This window comes from Monomorium pharaonis, chromosome 1 (assembly GCF_013373865.1).
Source record: "Monomorium pharaonis isolate MP-MQ-018 chromosome 1, ASM1337386v2, whole genome shotgun sequence".
NCBI classification, from domain to species: domain Eukaryota; kingdom Metazoa; phylum Arthropoda; class Insecta; order Hymenoptera; family Formicidae; genus Monomorium; species Monomorium pharaonis.
In genome coordinates, this window is record NC_050467.1 from 21,987,552 (window position 1) to 22,010,863 (window position 23,312).

Sequence of the window (23,312 nt, forward strand, 5' to 3'; positions counted from 1 at the left end):
ATTTGTTTAGTTAAGCCTAATAGTGTGGTGATATATTAGACTGCTAACGTCTGATTTCATCGGCATTGTTTTATCTTTGGCATAAACATTTCTTTCTAAAATTAAAAATTAAAAAAAGAAGGGAGAAATATTTGACAAACTATAATTTAATTTAATCGACATCGATAAAACTAATCCTAATATGATTAATACAACAATCAGCAACTACGGAATACATTCTTCAAATATCGTAAAAAGCATTATCGCGATGTAATTGACACATATTTATGATAAATAAACAATCGCTCGTTAAACTAAATTAAAAATAATCTGGTTAACAAAATTAGATAAACCACCATGGCTATTTCTATCTCGAAATATCTCAATAAAGAAACGTGCGTTACTCGCAACAACGTTCATTCATCTATTTTTCCTCCGTGGAAATGTTTCTCACGTGTCCGGCACATTCCTCGCGAAAAATTAACATAGAAAAAGTATGGGAGTCGAGAAATGTGGAGTTCGAAGAAATTGGAAAAACGACAGGTCTCCGGGATACAGCAAGAATGCCCGCTGAAGAATGTTTCCCGCTGCATCGTCTGCTGCAGTTTTCACGACGTCGTCGTCGCAGTTTTACGATGTTCTATTAGAATCGGAGGGCGCGTTTTACTCGTCCGCGCTGCTGCGGCGCAAGAAGAAGACGGGCGAGGCGAGGCGAGGCAATAAAGCGGACACAACCAAGAGAACTCGGGGTTATCCCGGCGTAAAGAGAAAGAAAAATAACCGATCCCCGATCTCTCGTTCAGTTCCGGAAACGTGTCCGAAGATACCCGTGGACATAAAGAATTTCTGCGGCAGGAGTGAGCGAGAGAGAGGAGAGAGGGAGAGGGGGAAATAACATGGACAAGAGACGAAATCACGTTACAGACTGAATTCTGAAAAATTGGAAATGTCTGCGCCAGTTCTATACACGATGGAAAGAAGAGTAGATATTGTTGCTGGTAATTTCGCGGTTTTTCGGCGGTAGAAAGTTGCAACCGCAACAACGATATTTCTATATTAAAAATGTTACAAACTTTTTTTTTTTAACTATCAGTCCAAAAGAGAACCTTAATACAGAGATTGCTATAATGCTTGTAAAATATAAGAAAGTTTAAACTGAAAAAAAAGGGAATGTGAATATCGCGAATTTCGATCAAATTACAAAATTTTAAATAACAATAGCAAATCGATCGGTTTGTTTGTGTATTTTTTTTTAAACACACTTTTTCTGACACACATACATCCCGTCAGCCGTTTGAGGATTGTCAGAAGCATTCGCTAAAACTTTTCGCCGTTTTCTCTCGCCGCTATATATATCCAGGTGTTTACATTGTCGGCGCAATGGAGGCTTTGGTTGGGACTGCGGGCGCGGTTTTTCTTTTGTTCCGTTCGGGATTAACGTCTGCCTATCGTGAACACAATTTATTCGAGAATTTGTCACTAGGGAGTAATTTTCCCCTCCGCGATAATCCTTTAAATAACGTAGCGAAATAATGCATGACGAGGAAAAATGTCATAATCTCGTAAATTTACTGCGGTTTTAATTCGCCGAAAATCGAATATTCTGCCACATGTGTGTAAATTATTTTCTACTTTCACAAAATCGGCTCAGAATATTTGCTCTCGTTCGGTCCCTCGGGGGTTTTTTTTTTTTCGAAGAAAAAGAGGACCGATGTGTATAAAATTTAAATGCGTGGGAGACAACTCAATGATATTGCGAAACGTGTGAACACAGGAATAAAGATACCGTAAAGGAAAAAGGCCCGAGAGCCGGCCCCGTCAAATTGCACGTGCATTTATCAACTTGCCCTGCGTGGAGGTGGACATTGAGACATTTCGCTGGCGAGAATCGGGACAGTAACAGCATCTCCCGTAAAAATACCTCTTCTCCGTTAGCCGCCTCGCTGCCTTTTATTGCCGACCCTTTTATCGCGCTGTACGCCACAGCAACTGTGCGCTGAGTACAATTAAAATCTTTTTTTCCCCTCGTGACCGAAGTTCGTTTCGTACTCCACTTAATCCTTTCAGTTTTTCTTCCAGGCAGTCTTTGATTGCAGAGAGCGAAGAACTCGCGTCTCACGGTAAAAAAAGCAGACAATATTCTGAAACACGCGATATCAGCGAATCCTCGCGGTAAACGGACTTTTTAATGTTCCTCGATTATGCCACTTACATCTTCAAAGATAGTAAATTGACAATAAAAAAATTACTTGTTCTCCTCTTTACATATATATATAGAAATCGCTTGTATAGTTTTTCACTTTAGTGAAAATTAAACTTGTACTTAAATTTAAAATTGTACTGTACATAAAAAATACAGAAAGAAAACACATTTGCGAAAACAAAAATAATTCTGAATCACTTTATAATATATAGATATATCCGTAAAGAAGTTTTTGACCGATTTAAAGATCTGAAAAAAGAATGTTTTTTTCTGCGAACAAGGGGCCGTTGCCATTATGAGTCAGACAGACAACCGATGTAGACATTCAAGTAGTCACGCCCGAGATTGTTCGGACATAAACGACACGCTACGAAGCAACGTTTCGTGTCGCGTGTACGACAGAGACACAATGTCGTAACGATAAAATCTCCTTATGATCGTCGTACAAGCGTCACGGAAGATTCGTAGGACACACATTCGTAAATCCGCACTTCGTAAACCGCACTTCTGAAGCTGCTGTGCGCGACCGCAAACAGTAAACGCGACAGTAAATGCGGGAATACGACAAGGAAATTTATTTTGCGACACGTAAGAGCAGCGCGTGCAGCGTGCGCAGCATAAAAACCCCCGAGCTTCCTCGAAAACTCCGTCGAGCGATCGTGAATAGAGCTCTTTCGAGAGATACACTAAATCCCAAAAGTTTTAAATCGGTGTGAAAAAAGTATCTGCCTCGCAACTTCGCACACCTCTGCGCGATATAATATTATATAATATGGCAATACAGTTTCCTACAGTTTTAGCTTTCGTAACAGACTTTTAAATCAATTTAAAGCAGACTTTTTTATATCGACGGTTCAAGATAACTTCGCGGTTCCTGAATTACAAACGGCTGAGAATAAATGGCTTAAATTAAACCCATTGTCACTGAAATTCATCTTTCACTTCTTCGGAATTTTATATCTCGTGACTCACACAATTGCTAAGATACTTAATGTCAAGTCTAACTTTTTTCTTGCGGAGATGAAACTTTTTAAGTATAAATACTCTCTCTCTCTCTCTCTCTCTTTCTCTGTTCCCAACGAGCCGATTGGCTGACTACGAGGTGTTTACATGCTGCGCTGTCAGACACGTTCATATGGGATGCCCCCCCGAGTTATTTCTGTCGCAAAGAGTAGCGTGCCTATGAAATTCTGAATTGTCGTGAAAGCACCACGTGAGGGCCCGCGCCTCTCTGTCTTTTTCTCTTTCTCTCTTTCTCTCTCTCTCTCTCTCTCTCTCTCTCTCTCTCCCCCTCTCTCCCTCTTTCTCTTCCCGACGATCAAGTTTTCATCGTCGCGATTCCCCATGCCGGTCCGGAGCGATCGTTCGTCCCGAACACAAAAATACCGTGTAAAAGCTTTTTTCCTTCACGCCAACCAATCTGTCGGCCGTCGATCGTAATAACGAGCGGCCGACGATGAATTAATCGTCGACGGTAGCGTTACGAGCCGGCCGATGATTCATTTCTAACTCGGCGATCGTTCGTTTTTCTTGGAGTCTTTCCCCGCTCCATCAGGCCGTTGACAGGTCGGACATATCCTCGAAAAATCAGTGGGGGCAAGTCGCGGCGGGTAGAGCGGCGAAGGCTGCTGTCTGTTTTCACGAGCGGCTTATTTTTGCGCTTACTTTCGCCTACGTCGCGACCGCGAGAAGTCATTAAAAATGAATTAAGCTCGGTACAATTCGTTCGGCGGGATTAAAAAGAATAATTTGCCGACGAACGACAAATGTGAGTTCGAGTGGATTACTCTGATAAGAGATCGTGCTGTGCGTCACACATTTGCTGCCGCATCGACGTTTCCTACTGTCGCAGTTACAAGACAAATGATTAAAACTGATATGAATGCCACGCATTTCCAAAGAAGATGGATTACGAGGGTACCTTTGGAAATGAAAAAGAAATATATAAATGGACAAGAAAAACAAGTTTGACAGATATTGTATATGGAATACAAAAAAGCTCAACGTTGGAAGTGACGAATGACAAATAATGACGTTGAAAAAAGTCGACTCGAGATTTTTCAGAAAATCTGAAACTGACAAATATGTCGCGGCAAATCTCGAATGACGTCAAATCCGTGATTTCCTACCGTAAATTCGTAAAAGGGCTTCGGCGTACTTCGGGGAGAAACACATCGCGGTCGCCACGTCGAAATGATTCATGAGCCACCGCGAAGACGTATACGATTCGAGGGGGGATCCACGGCCTGTGTGTCCTCGCGCCAGCGGAGGTAACCCGCTTTCAAGGGCAAAACGATAGCATCGCGACCCAAGTTTAAATTGGAGGGTCGGCCGCTTAAGATTCAGTTCCATAAACTTGGAAGTTCAGTCCCACTTCCAAGATGGAAGGCGAAACGAGGGAGGGCCGAAACGTAGGAAAGAGAAGACAGGGCCACGAGAGAAAGGGGGAGAGAACAGCGAACTTCCGAAGGACGAGGCTTACGAAAGCTTGACGCTGCAATTAGGCAAGCATTTTCGATTGAATTCAATTAGCCGCGTCCGTGGCCTCGTCGCGAATCCGGATTGCTTCGACGAAGTGACTTCTGCGCGGCGAGAGTTGGCTTGTATTGTATTCCCGACGTTTCCTAAAGTATACCGGAATTGCAAATGGAGACCATCTCGTTAGCATTCCTCGTGAGGCATCTAAGTACATCTTCCCCTTCATTTTATTACTATTATTAGACATTCCTGCCAGAGAAGGGTGACCTGACCGATGTCCCATGTGACTTCTTTTATTGCGCGCATTTAACGTTCACTTCTTTAATATCCTACGGTTAGAAGTGAGACATCTGCATAATTTATCTATGAATAACTTGTTGCGAAATCATTAAAAGGTCCATTACAAGGACGAGCCTGTAAAAACGTTTTCTTAGAAAAATTTAAGCCCTAAATAATGCAAGAGGCATAAATGAATCACAATTTTCACAAGATAATTTTTATATCGATTTTTTCACATAATTTAAAGAAATTAATAAATCTGTTTTAAAATAATTGCTAATTATTCTGATATTTGATATATGTTCTATCTATTTCATTCATATATTCATATCATTCACTAAATGTTAATAAATTTGTTATTGTATTTCTCTTGTATGTACTAGATTCAAATGCTATTATTGACAACAAACATGGACCCTCCGTCTGAAGGTTGATACGCTCGTCAATTTTTGCCAGAAGCGAAATATCGATGAAACATGTCGCATTATGAATAAATGAAGCGCACACGAAGCATCTCACTTAATTGGACACGACTCTCGTTTCTGAATGAAAAGCGCCCGAGAATGGCGCGCGGCATCCACGTCGAGACCATCCTCTTCGTTACGTTCGACATGTTTTCCATCCATCGATGACGGATATATCGGGGCTTTCGGATGTTCGCCTCGAGCGAAATTTTGCAGTGAAAAAGAAAAAACAAATTGCGACGGAACTTGACGAACGATAATTAAAACTAGTGGAAGCGAACGCCGGGAAACCGATTCGGCTAACGATCGCGCTCGCGGGGGAATTAAATCGCCGTGTCGCATCTGCGCGAGTAACTCGCAGCCGGTGCACGCGAGTGCCGCGACCGCGTGTAAATCATTCGCAACGTGCATTCGAAACCACAGCGTGCACGCATTTCCGCGGCGGCACTTACGCATTGCGAGACGCGCCGCAACGAGAAGCCGCGACGGTGCGCACGTGTTAACGTCACGCCGGTAAATGCGTCGGCGACACGTGTCGCGCATGTAATCCATGGGCTCGTCGCCGCCTCGGCTGTATGTACATCATGAACGCCATCGGCGTGTTCTACAGAGTGTGCCCGAGTGTTAATCGCTATCTCTTTGGGCTGGCTGCATGTAACTTTAACAAAAATACAGACTAAATCTCTGTTAAGCTTGACGTTAACATAAAGATCGATAAATTCGCATATCTTTATCGGCGTAAAAAGTATAATAACACTATTTTTGTGTAATACCCCCGTGATGTATTTATAAGCTACATCTCCGGTTTAAATTGTTATTTATATGACAAGTAAAACCTTAAGTAATAATTTTCTGAAAATGTAATGTTAAATTAAATAATTGATATTCACAAAGATAATAATTGGAATTTCTAACAAAAGTTAAATATTACACTAGTGTTTTATATAAACTCTTCATTAATATTATAACGACTATTTTGTTACTATTTCCAACTTTTAATATTAAAAAAATTTATAAACGACATATTGACAAATTTTAATATCTTGATTTTCTTCCCAAAAATAGTACGCCTATTACAAAGGATGAATAAAAAGCGAAAGATTTACTTTAACTTCGTTTTAAATAACGCGGCGATGTATTCGTAAGTGAGGAGATTCCCTTTAATATGAATGATAAACGGCGCAAATCATTTCGCGATCGGCAACCCGTCATCGCCTCGCTTAATAATAACACGCTCCGTCATCGATTCCAATCCTACGCGGCTCGATCATTCGGATCGAGGTTTCGAATCGCGGGAGGTTTGGCTCGTGCCGACCTTCGAGCGAAACGCCGCATTACGCCGAAAGTAACTCGCCCGGAAATCGTTAAAATTGTGCACACGCCGGCTGGCTGGCCGATAACGTCCCGATCTCGTACTTCGCGCTGCAAATTCGATTTTCGCACGAGGCGTCACGGCCGCTGCACCGCTTACGTTTCACGCCACGCAGATACACTTATGAGAGAAGGATAGACCGGTTTTGCACACAACATCATCATTGCGTGAGTTGGATACTAAAAGTTACAATTCTGAACGTGTCGAGTGCAAAAAAGCTTTTCAAATATAAGTGTTTATTCGTGCTTTAATTCCCTTAATTAAAAAATAACTTTCTGCATGTAGTATTTGAAAGAAATAAAGAGTAAAGTAATTTCTTTATTTGATGTGAGAAGAGTAAATATCTTACGGCACTTGCCACGTTATAATCCAGATGTGTAACATTATAATATTACATAATCAAGACATAAATTCTAATTATAGTGCAGTAACTAAATTATATCTTTTACATAATAATTATAATTTTTCCAGATACATATTGAAAATCATGGTTGTATTATGTCTTGAGATTCATGTTTGACTTACGTCGAGAATTATATCGGTATATTGATACGCGCGTAATACGTGAGACATGCTAAACGCATATTTAAGACCGGAAATCGTTAAAATTACACGATTACCAGGTGGCCAATAGGTGATATAGCACTTCAGGCACATAAGAGCGAGCTTCTGAAAAAAGCACTTCACGAGTGAGATCAAGTTTATTCCAATCGCGAGTACAGAGAATGAGAGAAATTGTTTCAAACAATAAAATAATAACATATTTATCACATTAACAATTATTACACTTGCTATTCGTACTAATATATTTTTTATATACGTATGTATGGCGCTCTATATGTGCATGAGAAATATTTTATAAAACATAAATTGCCGCGGCTTTTCTTCAATAAACTTCAACATTCAATTCCATTTGTCCAACACATCGAGAAACAAGTGCATGATAAATACGCGTATAATCACGTAAAACTGACGATGAATATTTCTCCGCGAAAGCACTAAGAGAACAACATTACCGAAGAGATGACGCCAAAGTACCAAAGAGTTAAGAGCCGGGCGAATATATATTTCGTCTTAACACCGTGCGAAGTGCGAGCGTGGCAACAGAGAGGTTGGGAGAAAGACGTCCTCATTAATCCTTCCGGCCTTATCCCGGTCCCGCTGGCACGTATCTTAAAGGTCCTCGCAGGAGTTGTGATAAATGTCATGCAAATGCGCGCCTCTTAACGAGCCCTAAGTTTTTGCCCGGCAGCGCGAAAACTTTCGTACTGCTGAAGTTCACGTTACAAAGGAGATACATCGCCCCCGCCATTTTGTCGCGTCGTCACGCTTAAAAGAGCGTAATTGTTGCACGATGTAACTTCTGGTCTCGCTTACATCCCGCGTCGGCGCGCGCGTTTCACATCAAAGACCTCACGTCCTACCTCGTTAGATTGCGAGCGCGCGAACAACTCCACGCCGACAGAGCGCGTTTCATAAGTATTTTATTTTGCAAAAGCCACGCCGGCGCTTTGGACGCGATGCGTTTGTTTATAAATAGCTGTATCATCTGGCGTTGCGCTTCCGAGAGAAATTCATTAATCATCCGTACGAGTGAAATTAGTGATAAATAAAATATAAATTTAATTACGCGGAATTGATCTATTTGTAGCGAATGATGAAAAGCACAATTAACTCTCAAATAATGGCGGCCAAATTTTCAATAGATCAATTCGATTCTGTCAAATAATGAATGCAATAATAATTTATCAACAGAAATGGATAATAGATAGACATAAATCTACAAGTACTATCTGTTCTACTTTGACTCGTCGAAATATTCAATAATATAACATATGTCGTAAAAATAATACAAAACTGTTCTTCAACATGATGATGATAATTTCTTTGATCATTTTCAAGCAGTAGGACATAAAAACAGAAATAAATTTCCTTCAGCTACTCTTCGATATGTAATTCGATTCGCAAGTAATTTTCGTGCTAGACGTGAGTCATGAATCATGCCTCACCTGCTACTTGGAATGCATTCAAATTGAATATCTGTTCTAAACACGCATCATATAACTTTGTATTTCTATAATGAAAACCCTCTGTTTTCTACTATTCCAATTACGTTTCGCAATTTTCGTATATTTTTACATTTTTGCTTTTCCCCGTACGATACGGTAACGAGAGAAAAGTTTCTCCTTTGTCATTTACCTTTTTATCATTTTCCTCGACGTTAATTAAAGGATCAACTTCATTAAGAAACTCCGCAGACGTATGACGAAGCGTAAAGTTTTCGCTCTTTTTCTAATTATCGCGTGAGGTAGCCCAGAGATAATTACAAGCTTCTAATGCAAACACGAGAAGATCGTTATATATAGTAATAGAGATCGTCAAAAAACTAGCTAAATGTGAGATAAGTTTTTCTGTTTTTTCTTGTCTTCTTATCTTCATATCTTATAATTTATATTTTAGTATATTGATAGTATTTTGATCTGTAACATAGTTTTTATTTTCTTTTTAGTTTTTTCCTAGAGGATTATACATTCAGAAAAATATTAAAGTCTTAATTACAAATTTAGAACATAAATTTGAAATTTAAAAACATAAAATATCCATTTTATGTTTCAACCAGCACATTTTTTAAAATTCATTTCATCAACCTCAATTAATTCTTCTTTTTCAAAAATAGTTTTGTTTCAATTTTAATTTTAACAATACTCTTCCAATATTCAAATAATTTTTTCTATAATATAATAAATTTCTATTTCTTCTTTGTGTTTTTATTTCCCTCTTACTTTCTCTTTGTCACTTTTTATGCCTGCTTTCGGAACAAGCAACAATAGAATTGAGGATACGCACTTGCTTTACTACACTACCTCTTTGATGATCCATTCTCTAGATTTTCAGTGTCGCAAGAAGAACGAGCAAAAAATGAAAGAGAGACAGAAAAAACGTTGAGAGAGAAACATTGTGAAAAAAGTATCTTTCAAAGCGAATACTTGCTTTCTACTCCACATAAGAGGGAAATGTTTTACCATTCCACACATTTACTCGAACACGCGTATCGGAGATTCCGCAATTCTACAATACACAAAGCAATCCTTTAAGCGAAGCTGTCAGGGTTTTAAATCACGTACGATATCCTGCAAGATTTTCTTCACTCAAGTATCCTTCGTGACTTCTTTCGCGAACAAAATCTCGCTCAGTAAATAAAACTTTCATTCGCGATAGCTCTTACAATGATATCGAACCGTTTGGCAAAATGAATGTTTACTGTGTTTTATTAATTACTATTTAAAAGCACAAATATTTCATTTTTATATTATAAATTAATATTTACAAATTAATACTCTATGTTTACAGTTTATCTAAGTTCTATTTTTTTTGATAAAATAATCTATTTCTGATTAAAACCAAATTATGGGCTATTCAAAAATAATAAAATATTCATAATTATTCTAGATATTTTTTTGTAAAAATTCTAATATATAATATTAAAAAATCAATTATATTGTGATTTCTAATACATACATCTCTTTTCAGATCAACGACAACAGAAACGACAAGAGGATTCATTGGGAACTTCATTCAACAACTAGGTTAGAAAATGCACAGAATATATTTACACAAAAAAAAAAAAATATTATGAAATTCATGAATTTAATTAATCATCGACATATTATATATTTTTGACAATACACATCAGTAACGTGTCTCGTCATTTCCTTTCTAACTTTAACGCATTTTTCAGGAATCTTCGAGGGACGAAGACATCACGCATCTCACCGCAAATAATCGTTCCGTAGCAACTGGCGTTACTACGTATCACAACTACTCATCGTTCTCGCGAGGGCAGTTTTTACGCTAGCGCGTCCCACCGGACAAGAAAGAGACTAGATACTACAAGCGAGAGAAGTTCAAGCTGCAACTTTGAGTCCCTCGTGAATAATCCCTGATGTCCTAGAGGCGAGAATCTCGACATTCATAACGGCGCGCGGTAAGTCGACCGATGACTGCCGCAGCCGGTCGAAAGATCGCAGAAAGTCCGCCCGGTCGACGAGATAAATTCCCTCGCGTGTGTCGCGTGGACGTGCAAAACAAATTAAAAGAAAAGTAAATAGAGAGAGGAAGGGAGAAATAAAAGGGAGACGCAAGGGCGGCGCTTAAGCGCGGGAGAGGTGGTCGCCCGAGCGCGCTGATAAACGCTGAGTAATGGGGACGCAAATTACGTGCGAGGAATACTGCGTGAGAAATGAGTGCCCGATGCAAATTCTTCTGGCCGCGAGGGCGACGCGGCGACCAGTACTGCCGGATACTGTAACTCCGTCTAAACCGCTCGTCGTCGCGACCGCGTGGACCGAGGACAGGTCCACGAAGCAAGCCGGCCGTTCCTCGCTGTCTCCGTGACGCGGTCTCTCTCCGTGAGACACGGGAGACGCGTAATCCCCGGAGGAATTAGCCAATTAGTACCGCTGGCTAGAGGATCTACGCCAAGTTAGTACAAGGACGAGAATCAACACAACGGAGATCATAGGCAGATTACGTTCGCTCGTCAACGCTCGATAGCTTGCAACTCCGTCTTCAAGCTCGTCTGTTTCGCTCGAAGGTGCATAATCCGCGGGATAGCTGGTAACGCGTTACAGCAGCCTTCGTGAAACGTATACGAAATTTTAGACGGATTACTCTTCTCGCTCGGTCGCTCTCTCTCCCTCTCTCTCTCTCTCTCTTTCTCTCTCTCTGTTTCTCTCTGGCAACTCAATAGCTTTTAACTCAGATTCCGCGGGGATGCAGCCGACGTGGCGATATTAGGTCCGTACAGACTGTGTGATATCACGAGTCAGCGTGTACAAACTTCGCGGTACTACAAACCAGCGTGTACGGCCGTCCCTCACAATAGAGAGTGACTCGGCAAGTAAGGTGTCTGTTCGGTCTCCCCGGCATCAATTACACCTCGCTTCCCGGGACCGTTCCCCGGGATTGACGCAGGCTCCTCGCCGACAAAGTGACTGTGCGATTATTCGAGGAGCATACGTTCGGCTTTAAACGGAGGAAGTGGCCTCGCGCCGCGTCGTTCTCGAGATCCGGCGTATTGGCGCGAACGCGCACCTTTAAACCCACTTTCAGTGCACAGAGTTGTTTGTAACACTAACGATATAAATATATACGAAAATTAATTTTTCATTATTGAACGTGTTACAAGATGAAGTTATGCTTGCTAAATGGCAAACGAAAGTGACTTTTAACAAAGATTTTCAGCAAAGATTTGAAGAACAGAAGAAAACTCAGTGCTGATTTTTACATAACAATATAAATGAAGTAATATAAAAAATATCGAACAATGTAATAATCTTTCGAATTATTGAACAAGTATTAAAATATTAAAAAATCCTCAAGCTAAACAGCAAAAAGTGTTTATACGTTCAATACGATAAGACTATGGAGTAAGCAATCCGAAGAAAGTGCGAATACTTTGAAGTGAGATATTTCGTAATGTAATACACGAAGCGTTAAGATAAATACTTCGAAACGAATCTTCGGATTTGCCTACGCGATAGAAAGAACGTCGAGTGGTCAAGTCTTAGTCGGGCTCTCGCCAAGTCTGGTAAGCGCCGAAAGCTTTGCGCGCTCGAAACTTTCTTCGACGCCGAGTAACGCCAAAGATCAAACGGGGGATCAAATAGTTGCGAGGAACGGGAGTACATCTCGCGAAAGTTTCTCAACGGAGAGAGAAAGAGAGAGAGAGAGAGAGAGAGAGAGAGAGAGAGAGAGAGAGAGAAGAGAGAGAGAGAAGGGAGGGAACAAGGGGAGTCGCGTGCCACTCTTCTCTCGAGAGGTCGCGCATAGCCGATGATCGTGTACAATCGGTCACTCGTCGCGATCCGCTCTTTGTGATACACCACGCTATACCGTTCGCGACGAAAGAAGAAGACAAGTGGAAAAGGATGATGGCGGGGACGGGGGTGGGCGGTGTCGGCGGTGTTGGGATGCTGAGAACCAGGCGGCGGGACGTCAGCGTCAAGCCAAATAGAAAACTCGACCGGAAGTCCTCGAGGGGGATGATTTACGAGAACGAGGAGCTCAGACTGAGGACCATTCACATCAATGCCGAGGTGGAGCAAGGTAAAGGGAGAGAGACTCGGGGGAGGAAAGCGCGCGGCAGCTCGCGCGGACTTGTCGATGGAATCGAAGACGAAGGAAATCGCGGGCGTTTTGCGAATGTGTCGTTTCTCAGGGACGCAATAACGCCGCGATTACCCTTCCTTTTACCTTCGATTTGATCGCGCGTTTAATGAGAACCTTCGCGATGGACGAGCGGGGTAGAATAATGAATTTTTTATGTACGAAATGATTTAAAAAAGTTGTTTCTCTGTTATTCCTTTCGACGACGGAATAATACGCGCACTGAAATACGCGTGACTAAAAATTTCACCATAAAAAATAAAGTTAGATAAATGAGACTATTATCTGAATTTTCTAGTATCTTGTTAGTAGACTGCTATTTATTATTCAGCTTATTTATTACTTACACCGTTTTATTTTTCCCCCCCCTCTCGCCCGGAGAGAATGTTTCAAGCGAATTTTATTAACGCAGTTGCTCTGAACGCCGCTGTTTGAATTATTAATTTGCCGTTATAGACGATTCACACTCGGGAACCAAATTAATTTCACAGGGACTTCCATTACGCGTTAGTGGCAGGCCAGACCAACTAATAATGTTAAATATTTGATCCTCTAGGGTATGACTGCGCCAAAGCAATCAAGGATTAATTTAACTACCGTGCTAAAGGAATTTTTGATATGTCACGGAAGAGCGAGAGTTTCAAACTTTTGTTATTCTATTAAAGTTAGCAAATACTACGTGAAAAAGAAGCTAATACCTTGATAATATCTCAGCACTTTTATTACATTTACAATGAAAAAAAAAACAATTGATCCAAAATTTTATCAAAGAATATGTCGTTAAAATTTAATTGGACTACCCTTTTGTACAAGTTATTGCTCTTTCCCTGCCTCCCTCGTTATCTCTTTTCCTCGGTTTACAGATACACTATAAAATTAATTATTTAACAACTTTTGTGCGTTACTGGCATGTAATTTTAACAAACTCGCTCGGCGCAATTGTACTCTCTGAAATTGGAAACGTTTTAAATGGATGCCATTAATCTCGCGAATCTCACTGCCACCGGTTTAATTATAAATTCGTCATTACGCGTGATATCAAAACAAAAAGATCAAAACATATTTCGTACGTGAGAATCACGGGGAAATTTTATTGCGCGACAATGCCAGATCTGGTAAACTGCATCGCGCGCCGTGGTCATCTACAAATAGACACGTGCATACATCAGATTGAAGTCGCCGTACAAATTTGCTGCGTACTATTTTCGAGGCCTGGCCTGCACACGCTGAATTTGTCCAGTCGGGTAAGCGAGCAGTACAGGTTCTAGTACCGGCGGTCTCGATCCAGCAGACTTGACTCAGTTGCTAAATGCGCCCGAGATGACGCCAAACGCATTCGCGCTCCACTTTGCAAAGAAACGTTTATTTTCATCGCACGTTATCGTTTTGAAAAAAAAAAGTAAAACAAATGATTTAAAAAAGTGTCTCAATAAAACAAGAAATAGAAAAAAAGTTTACCAGTGATTTGCCGTAACTGAACGTGAACAACAAACCCACGTGGTTGATCAAGTTAATCAATAAATTTATATAAAAATACTAAAATTACAAGTCAAAGACTACAAGTTAAGAGAAGAAGATTTAATCGTCTAAAAGTGAAACTCTCGGTCAATTTATTGAACTATTGAGAATTCTAAGCAACAGGAAAGCTCGCAAGAGGCTGTTGTTGAAATCGACCGCTTGATTAATCACAATCTCTTCAAGAAAACTCGAATTACAATGGTGGGTATATAAAAGTTTATTCACGTTACTTGAAACTTTTTACACTTGAAAAGACATAAATATATATTCGAGTATTGGAAAAAAAGTAAGGAAGAGGCTAAGTACAATAAGTGCAAGCAACGCGAACAGATCTTATGTCATCGTATAATTTTTGTCTATTATGTCTTGATTGACCTAAAAATGAAATTGAACGAATATGTCGAGTGAGTATCAACTGAGTTAATACAGAAAGTTTGAATGACGGCATGTGAACCGCGCGTCTACGTGATTTCCTCGAGATTTATTTACCCGGGGAGCCAAGAAAAGCTTTGTTTTGGCAAATATTCTGGCGTGGCGTTTGTTCTCTTAGAACTCGGGATCCAGATGTCGACGCTGTACGGACTCGAAAGAGAGAGCTGAACGCAAACTTATTATCCTACGTAATACTATTGAAACGTCAAACCGATCTCAAGTTTGGTCTCCCATCGGAGCAATCACTGACAGTAACTCGAATATTTCGAACTGCCTCATCTATTAATAAACGTTTTAGTCAAGCCATAAATAAGCATACAAACTATAAATATATTGCGGATAATGACGCATTACGTTCAGTATATCTAATGCCATTAAAGAATAATCAATTAATAGTAATTATAATTATCAATTTTTTTAGCCAACGTTTTCACAAATAAATGTTCATTATTTTTTAATTAAAATAACAATAAAATTAAATTAATCAAATCTATAATATATTATATTATGCATACATAAATTTTTTTTTTCATATTTTCAATTTTTATTTTTTAAGTAGTTTTTAAATTTTTATTTTACTTTTTAAAATCATTTTTTAAAGCAAAGAACAAGTTACAAAATTATATATATATAAATTTAGTTACACTTTTATAATTATAAAGTGAAACTTAGAAACGTTTTAGAATCCCATCCAGTACAGTAAAATAAAAAGTATGATAAAAGTAAGGTTGACACTCTCGTAGAATCAAGATAGCGTCTCACGAGCTTTTTTGTTCCTTCCGTCGCATTATGCAGCCGGATTATCATGGTGCATTCAAGTGGCGTGCGAAGAAAATCCTTCACGATTAGAAAAACTGACAGCACGCCGAGAGGGTTCAAAGTAAGTTGTTGGATCAATCTACCGGTTCTTGGACTCTTTCTTTTCTCCTCCCGTCTTATGCTCGCTCGATGGGAAAACCAGACGCCACCTACGTCAAGCTCGGAGATTATTTTGAGTCCTTTTTCAACCTCTTGATAGATTACATCGCCGCGTGAAGAAACGGCGCCAGTCTAATGAACAATTTATCATCGCCCTGGTTCGCACCGACACAGAATTTCTTCAATATCAAAAATATCGCGTCCGACTTCAAAACTGATGGTGCTAAACATAAGAACTGACAATGCCACTTCTCATGACGAATGATATTAAATCGCAGAAAATAAATTGTCGAAAAAAATGGGCAAACCGAAAAGTGTATTTGAGAATGGAATCGCCAAAAAACCCTAATGTATTCGTATAATTTAAACAATTTTATTGATATAATTTGTGTGTGTGTTTGCGCGCGCGCGTGTGTGTATAGTGCAACTTTACAATGATAGTAACCACATAAAGTTAAATAATATGTAGACTTGTCAGGAAAAAAGATCTTTTTCTTGATCAAAGAACTACATGGTTTTTATATAATCGGGTAATCGCGGTCAAGGCGGATAACAAAATAGCGAGATTTATAAGATCGCTTTGGTGACGTTTCTAAAATAACATCAGAAGATGACGCTGATCAGTGCCGGAATACTCGGGTATCAATTAATATTGTTAGAAGTTTAAAAGTTTTATCCGGAAACTTAATAAAAATATTCTGAATTTATACACATTCTGTAGATCTTCACGAAAACTTATACTTTACAAAACTATAAAAATCTTTTTTTTTGTTAGCAATTATCATCTCTTATCGACGTCTAACATACTCTGTTCCAAGAATTCATAGATAAAAATAATCACGAAATTCTAAATTTTTAATAATATCTAAAGTTATTATATATATTTCCATCTCAAACGTGCCAATAAATACAATAGAATTTCTCATTTTGACATTTTGTGTGCGCGTGCGCGATCATAAAATAATTTCTTAAAGTCATAATTATTTGCGACAAAACAGAGGCAAATCACTTCTCTTGTCAATCAAGAACTTCCTGTTTTGAGAAAGAAACGCATCGACGTAAATATATCATCGCTCCAACGATACAGTCCTGGAGTCGCGGGACCACGAGGGACTACAAAAGATTTAAATAGTCGCGAGGGCGAGAGACAGAGAGAGAGAGAGAGAGAGAGAGAGAGAGAGAGAGAGAGAGAGAGAGAGAGAGAGAGAGAGAGAGAGAGAGAGAGATAGGGAAAGAGGAGACCTGCGGCGGTGGTTTCGTGACGCGCGATGAAGAAGCGGACGAAGAAGAAGAGGTAGCCTCGCGGTAGGGATAAAGACTGCCGCAGTGATGTAGCCACGCGTCGACTAGTTCGCCCGGCGACTCTAAACGGCCGGCACGCTTTTCGCAGCGGAAAGCTGTCAAACTCGCGAGGCGCGATTCCGGAAGCGGGATCCAGTCCGGAACCGACTCGGTGCGCCGACGTTCGTCGCCGTTCGGGGCCTCGAGTGTGATGTGTCGGACCTCGGCGTCGCGACGTCGCCACGCGGAGACGCACATCTGGCGCAGAGGCGCATCTTGACGTTACGTAACGAGAAAGAGAAAGACATCAAAACGAGAGATTGAATTGTGACGAGGAATTCGCGAAGCTCGTGCGAAGTGCGCGACAAATTCGCGCGAGGAGACTACGAGGAGGAGTAAGACAGTTGGAGAAGTCCAGACTGTGCTATTTTTCGTCTGTGCTAATAAAAAGTATGATTGATCAATTTGGCGAAGATCTCCACCGCTGTGACTGCCAGTGTGGCATTCTGTACTAAACCGACATTTATAAATATTCTAAATAAAAATCGTAATTTTTTTCAAATAAAAAGATACACTTCGCGACTAAAGTTAGAAGTATCTTAATTAGTTTAAATATAATAATCAGGCTTACTGCCAAGGAACATCGAAGAACGAAACGTCATTTGTAAGGAAGATCGCAGCTGTTCGTGGGAAGTACGTTGTCAACGAAAGCACTCGGCTTGATTGAGGAGAAAAGAGCACGAGTGTTGTTGCACGACGTCGATGCAGTTAACTGACAGGACAGTCGTGAAAATAAGGACCGGCCACTTCGCGAAATGGTTGTGTTTCCGTTCGCGAGTCTTTCCTAGAATAAGCCCGTGAAGTATGAGGCTTGGACGCGCCGTTAGCCAACAACAGCTATTTGTTGATGAAACGCTGATGGATTATTTAATGACTCGATCAACGAAATGACTTTTGACATTAAGGCGCGCGTGACTCCATTAGAGAGAAACGCATACGTAGGTAATGCGAATTCGTTGTTGATCTGACGGGAGGTCACGTGAGCCGCGAAACCGAGGGGGGATTAGGTCCCCCTCGGTAAGGTTATCACATGAGTGAAGCTCCGTGGCGCGCACAGAAATGGAAGGAGCGGGACGTGGGCATGATGCAGAGGAGAGACACGAGCAGGCGAACGAGACGCGACGGAAAGGAAAACTCGTACTGTTCGTCGTGGAATTCCGGTACGAACTCGTTTAAGAGTTTCTAAGACAATTTAACCTTTTAACTTTGCTGTCCTGATGGCGCGATGGAGCATCTTTTTTTCATGATTTTCTAACGGCTTTTTCCTTTTACGACTCGAACATGGTGTGATCTACCGCTGAGTTCATTCATTAACCACGTGGGGAGGGAAAATTACATTTCTATCTTTTGGATTGTTTGCATTAAAGAAGTATGCTTGACAAAAAATACTTTTTGTCAAGCATACTTAAGTTTTAATCAATTATAAAATAGAAAGGTTAATACTTCAAAATTAAAAAAATAATTCCAATTATTCTTTTAATATAATTTTAAGCGTGTGTACACGCAGGAACATGTTGAAAAATGCTTGATGCTTCGACGTTGCGAATTTTTAAATGCGATCCGCGCTGCGCTTTAGCAACAACCAAAACAACGAGGGCAATAAACGAAATAGGCGAGCCGTTTAAATTCGGGAAACGTCATTAACGTAAACGAGACCAGCAAAGGATCTCTCTCTTTTTATTCTCTGGCGTGGTACTTACTTCGTGTGCCAGACATTTTATGAAAAAAGTTTTAATACACCCGGCTTCCTTCCAATCTCATCTGCTTGTCGCCGACCCAACCCTTCCGCCGTAAAAAGGCAGGTGCGATAATGTCTATGGCGCGGCGCACACAGGTAGATGCGATTTCCACTGATAGAATCTGTACGTGGCTACGCTTCGCTCTCGCTATAGCTGCCTCGCAATAGCTACAGGAAGATATCAGTTTGTCATAACGGCTCGCGGCGGCAAGGAAATCTTCCTCGAGCGGGAAACTCCTCGTAAAGGACAACGTGCTAGACACATTCGCGAAGACGACCGTTATTATCATTCTCGCAGCGATATTGAATCCCAAGGCGAGTCAAAGGCGGGTTTTATAACACCGAAGTAACTTTACGAGATTCGTTTTTGCGCAAACGCTTTTTTTTTGTCTGAGTGTGCGACATATTTGCTGCCCGAGGGTGGAATTAAACTCGATCTCGCGTGTTCGTCATTAATTCACTCGAGCTATAAACACGTATTACTTATAAAATAGAATACGTATCGTCATTAATTACTGCGAAAAATACAGCCTACTGCATGTAGTGAAATATTGTAGTAATTTATGAAATATAGAAACAAGATTTCTAGAAATCCACCCTACATCACTTATCTATAGACAGCAATGAGCTACATAAGTCTTGTTTTATTGTGGAAATTTATCAGTTTTATAAAATATTTTAGTCATAAACATATTAATAATTCATTGTGACTACAAACATAAAACAATCTAAAAAGAAATAGAAATTTTTTTCAACAAGAATTCCAGACTAATCAAAAATCTATAATTAGCATTAAAATTAATGATTACAAACACCTTGTGCTTCGATGATAGGATTGTAATTAATGAATCCAAGCCACAGGATCTGATACACCCTGGTATCGTAACTCAAAGTGCAGTATTCTATGTAATTTAATACATAACATAATACATATGCCGGTGACAACACGTGTGTCGTTTATGTAACGCGATGAACTTGCAATCTTTGCGAAAGCACGTGTAAAAAAACACACACACACACACACACACTCTCTCTCTCTCTCTTTCTCTGCTTTTCAAAATTAATAAAAAACTCCAACACGCTGCGTTGATGAACGCATCCGCAAGATTCTCAGAAATCCAAGTTGACAATACGATCTTGACTAACAATAAGCGCTGACGCGAAGTAATCCCGGGCACGCGACACGCTCAGAACTCACTTCTCTCGCAGAGACACGAGATTTTACGGTGGGGATGTAGCCCAGTGCTGTTTTCCGATTACGCCCGCGTTCGTGAAGTCTCGCACGAGAAAGATGCGACACGACAGCGAGTAGTGACGGAAAATTTGTTTGAAAAGCAGACAAGCAGATATAAAAATGTATAAACTTATTCTCTGTGCATTAACGAATTGTTACATTATGTTACCTTCAATTCTGTGGTTCCTTTTATAATCATCGTAATTTATTTAAGAGATTTGCAATGTTTTGGTAGATAATTACCTCAGAAGAAAAAATTATGTGATCTTATAAAACAATAGGGAATAAAAATATCAGTTATGTGTAAAAAAAATGGTATTATATAATCTAGTGAAATAATAATGAAGTGATATAATAGTGCAAGTGTTTCAGAAATAAAACTGATGTCATTATTCAGACTTCTAGTTCCGCTGCTGAGGAACACTCAGACGAGAGAAATGAACGACAGTGAGTAGATTCGTGCGCTCCAAGATAAAAGAATTGATACATTATTAAAAAGAAATATATCTTTAAAAAAAAAAAGATCCATTCAAAAAATAAAAATTGTATTCCAAGACGTGTAAAATTCATAAAATAACAATGAGATGACATTACGTAAACTTAAAAATATTTTGTTTGATCAAGATTATTAAAGGTAAATTAGAATAAGTAAACGAAAGCAATGAATTGCTAACAATCCTCAACGGGATGAGGTTAAGCCAACAAAGCTGTACTATTTTTGCTAACGTTGCGAAGTAACGCACGATTTATTGCGAAACGTCAGACAGTACTGTCCACTTGCTGCATAATTTATTATGCATTCCGATAATTGTTCTTTTTAAGCCAAACAAATAAGTTACATCTTAGAAATACACTGGAATTATTCAAAATTCATTTTATTCAATTTCAAAAGACTTTAACATTATCTTAATTAAAAATATCATGTGATTGATTAATATGCCTAAAATACTTGATATTAAGAATAAAAAATTAAAGAAAATCTCCAGGCAAAAAAAATATCGCTAAATCAGAAATACTATATAGCATTAAACTTTCGCATTACACAGTTTTCAATTAAAAGCGACAAATAAAACTTCGTGACTTTTGATCCAGCCTATATACTCGCGTCAGTGTGAAAAAAAAAACGATGAGACGGGAAACTGAAAGTGCGAAAGACAAGGCGCTTTTTTAATGTGCGACGGGCGGAAACGCAAGCTCACTGTAACATACAGACGTTGTCTCTGTTTTCTCGGAAAGTGTCACAAGATACCTTGCAGCCAGGGGCTTTCATAAAAATCTACCATGTCGCGAAAGAAAACAAGCGTTGTCGTCACGTTCACAAAGGTGCTCAAGTTTCCGTACTTTTCGAATGCTCGATCGGGGACGCGCACGGAAAGTGCACGATCGTATGCATCGGCGGATGCAAACACCTGCACCGAAACTTTCGTGAGAACGAGAGATGAAAACACCACGTCGATCCTATCTTCTCTCCCCGGCCTACAGTTTCGAAAGTACCTATCTAAAGTGAAACTTCTAAACCTGCTCGTATAAATTTCAGATTTTGTGGCTCCATTGTTGCCGAGAAGCAAACCGCAAATTTTACCGAACTACTCGGGTCGGAATTATTTAACCTCGAGGTATTCGCATCGTTACCATATTTGGTACATGGAGTTTCTCGTACGTTAACTTATCAGAAACAACATATATATGACAATTAAACAATAAAATTAAATACATACCGAAGTAAATAATATTCTATTAAAAATTTTGCTAAATTTAACTTAAAAATTATATTATAAAAATTATATCAATTTTATCCGAATATCAATTTTATATTTTTTTTGCGTAATGGATAAAAAATTATCAACAAGCAATAAAACGTAGAAGAAACAATGCCAGCTACCAAGAATAAAAGCATCGATTACCTATCACCTAAATTTTATATTCGGCAAATTAAACCCATACAAATTCATACAAATCAAATAAGATAAAAATAAAGTTCAATTTGACTAATATTTCAAAATTGAGTAATAAAACGTCATTATTTATTTGCAGCATTCTTTTTAATTCATACAAATTTTTCAATTAATTGCATAACTCGACGCTCTTGACGTTTTTATTGAAAAGAAATTATTTCTCTAAATTCAATCAAAAAATAATTCATTAATCATAGTGACACGAATGTGAACATTGCAGATAATATTGACACATTGCAGATAACATATGACACTTTACAAGCGTATTCAAACGTTGACGTTACGCCGCATTTACGGCAAAATCTCAAATCTAAACGAGTTTAACAGACATACGTTCAAAAAAATGTTACCGGTAGCAATTATTTAAAGGCATGTTAGTGAATATTTTGACGTGATCGTGTAGAGCTAGCCAAAACGCGAGCCGTTGCTAGCTGTCTAGTAACGATGTCATCGGATATTCTATGGAACTCTACGTGTCCAGGAATACACCCGTGGGATACGTCTATATCCTATGTGGGCACGCGTGCATACATATGTATATGCATACACACATGGCACGCCTCGGCGATAATTCAGCTCTGTCAGAATTCTAGTGGCTATAAAATGCGTATACGCGGGAACACCTCGTAGGTGTCCGTCGACTGGACGAAATCATAAACAACGATCGCTTATTTCGACGGTGTTCATTGTACTTACGGTATATATCTATGTCAATCAATCAATGGTACATTCGCGCATGTTTGATGCGTCCTCACACTGTAAAAAAGGTATGTAAAATTATATAAATACTATGTGTAAAATTTACACAAATAATAGTAAAATATATAAAATTTTTTAATATTTCTGTCTTAATTGTGCAAATATATTTTTATATTAAATAAAAAATTATATTTGCACAATTAGAAATAAAAATATTTAAAAATTTGACGAACTTCTACTATCAATTGTGTAATTTTATAAATATTATTTATGTAACTTTATATAACTTTTTTACAGTGCGACTTGTCCATAGTGATATGTAAAACGTATCAATATTAAATATCAAACGTGCTAATTGATCAATAAAGAATTCCCAGAGTCCACAGAAAGAAAACGCTATAAATTATTTATCTAACAAGCTCTCCAAAAACTTCTTGGAAAATCCTATAAAAAGATCTAACATCCAATTAACGCAGAGTAATATCAATCTTACTGACAATGAGATATTCAGATAATCAATGATCTCTGACTTTC

General features: G+C 39.1%; 2 protein-coding genes and 1 long non-coding RNA gene across 6 annotated transcripts in view; 1 reads left to right on the forward strand and 2 right to left on the reverse strand.

Moving 5' to 3' along the window:
- Positions 1–9,328, reverse strand: part of LOC105828802 — a 50,331-nt gene extending 41,003 nt beyond the window's left edge. Inside the window, exon 1 of the long non-coding RNA XR_003626159.2 lies at positions 7,792–9,328. This is a non-coding gene — a long non-coding RNA (uncharacterized LOC105828802). The remainder of the gene's footprint in view (positions 1–7,791) is intronic.
- The window catches only part of LOC105828142 (tyrosine-protein kinase transmembrane receptor Ror), a 238,599-nt gene that overhangs the window by 160,632 nt on the left and 54,655 nt on the right, over positions 1–23,312 (reverse strand). The window lies entirely within an intron of this gene.
- The window catches only part of LOC105828801, a 34,836-nt gene that overhangs the window by 306 nt on the left and 11,218 nt on the right, over positions 1–23,312 (forward strand). The window contains exons 2-3 of one of the 4 annotated variants that reach the window (XM_012667315.3): positions 10,307–10,362; positions 10,515–12,883. In XM_012667315.3, coding sequence (XP_012522769.2) covers positions 12,706–12,883 — 178 coding nt within the window. In that variant the 5' untranslated portion in view covers positions 10,307–10,362; positions 10,515–12,705. The other 3 variants (XM_036293616.1, XM_012667317.3, XM_012667318.3) reach the window with 3 other exon arrangements.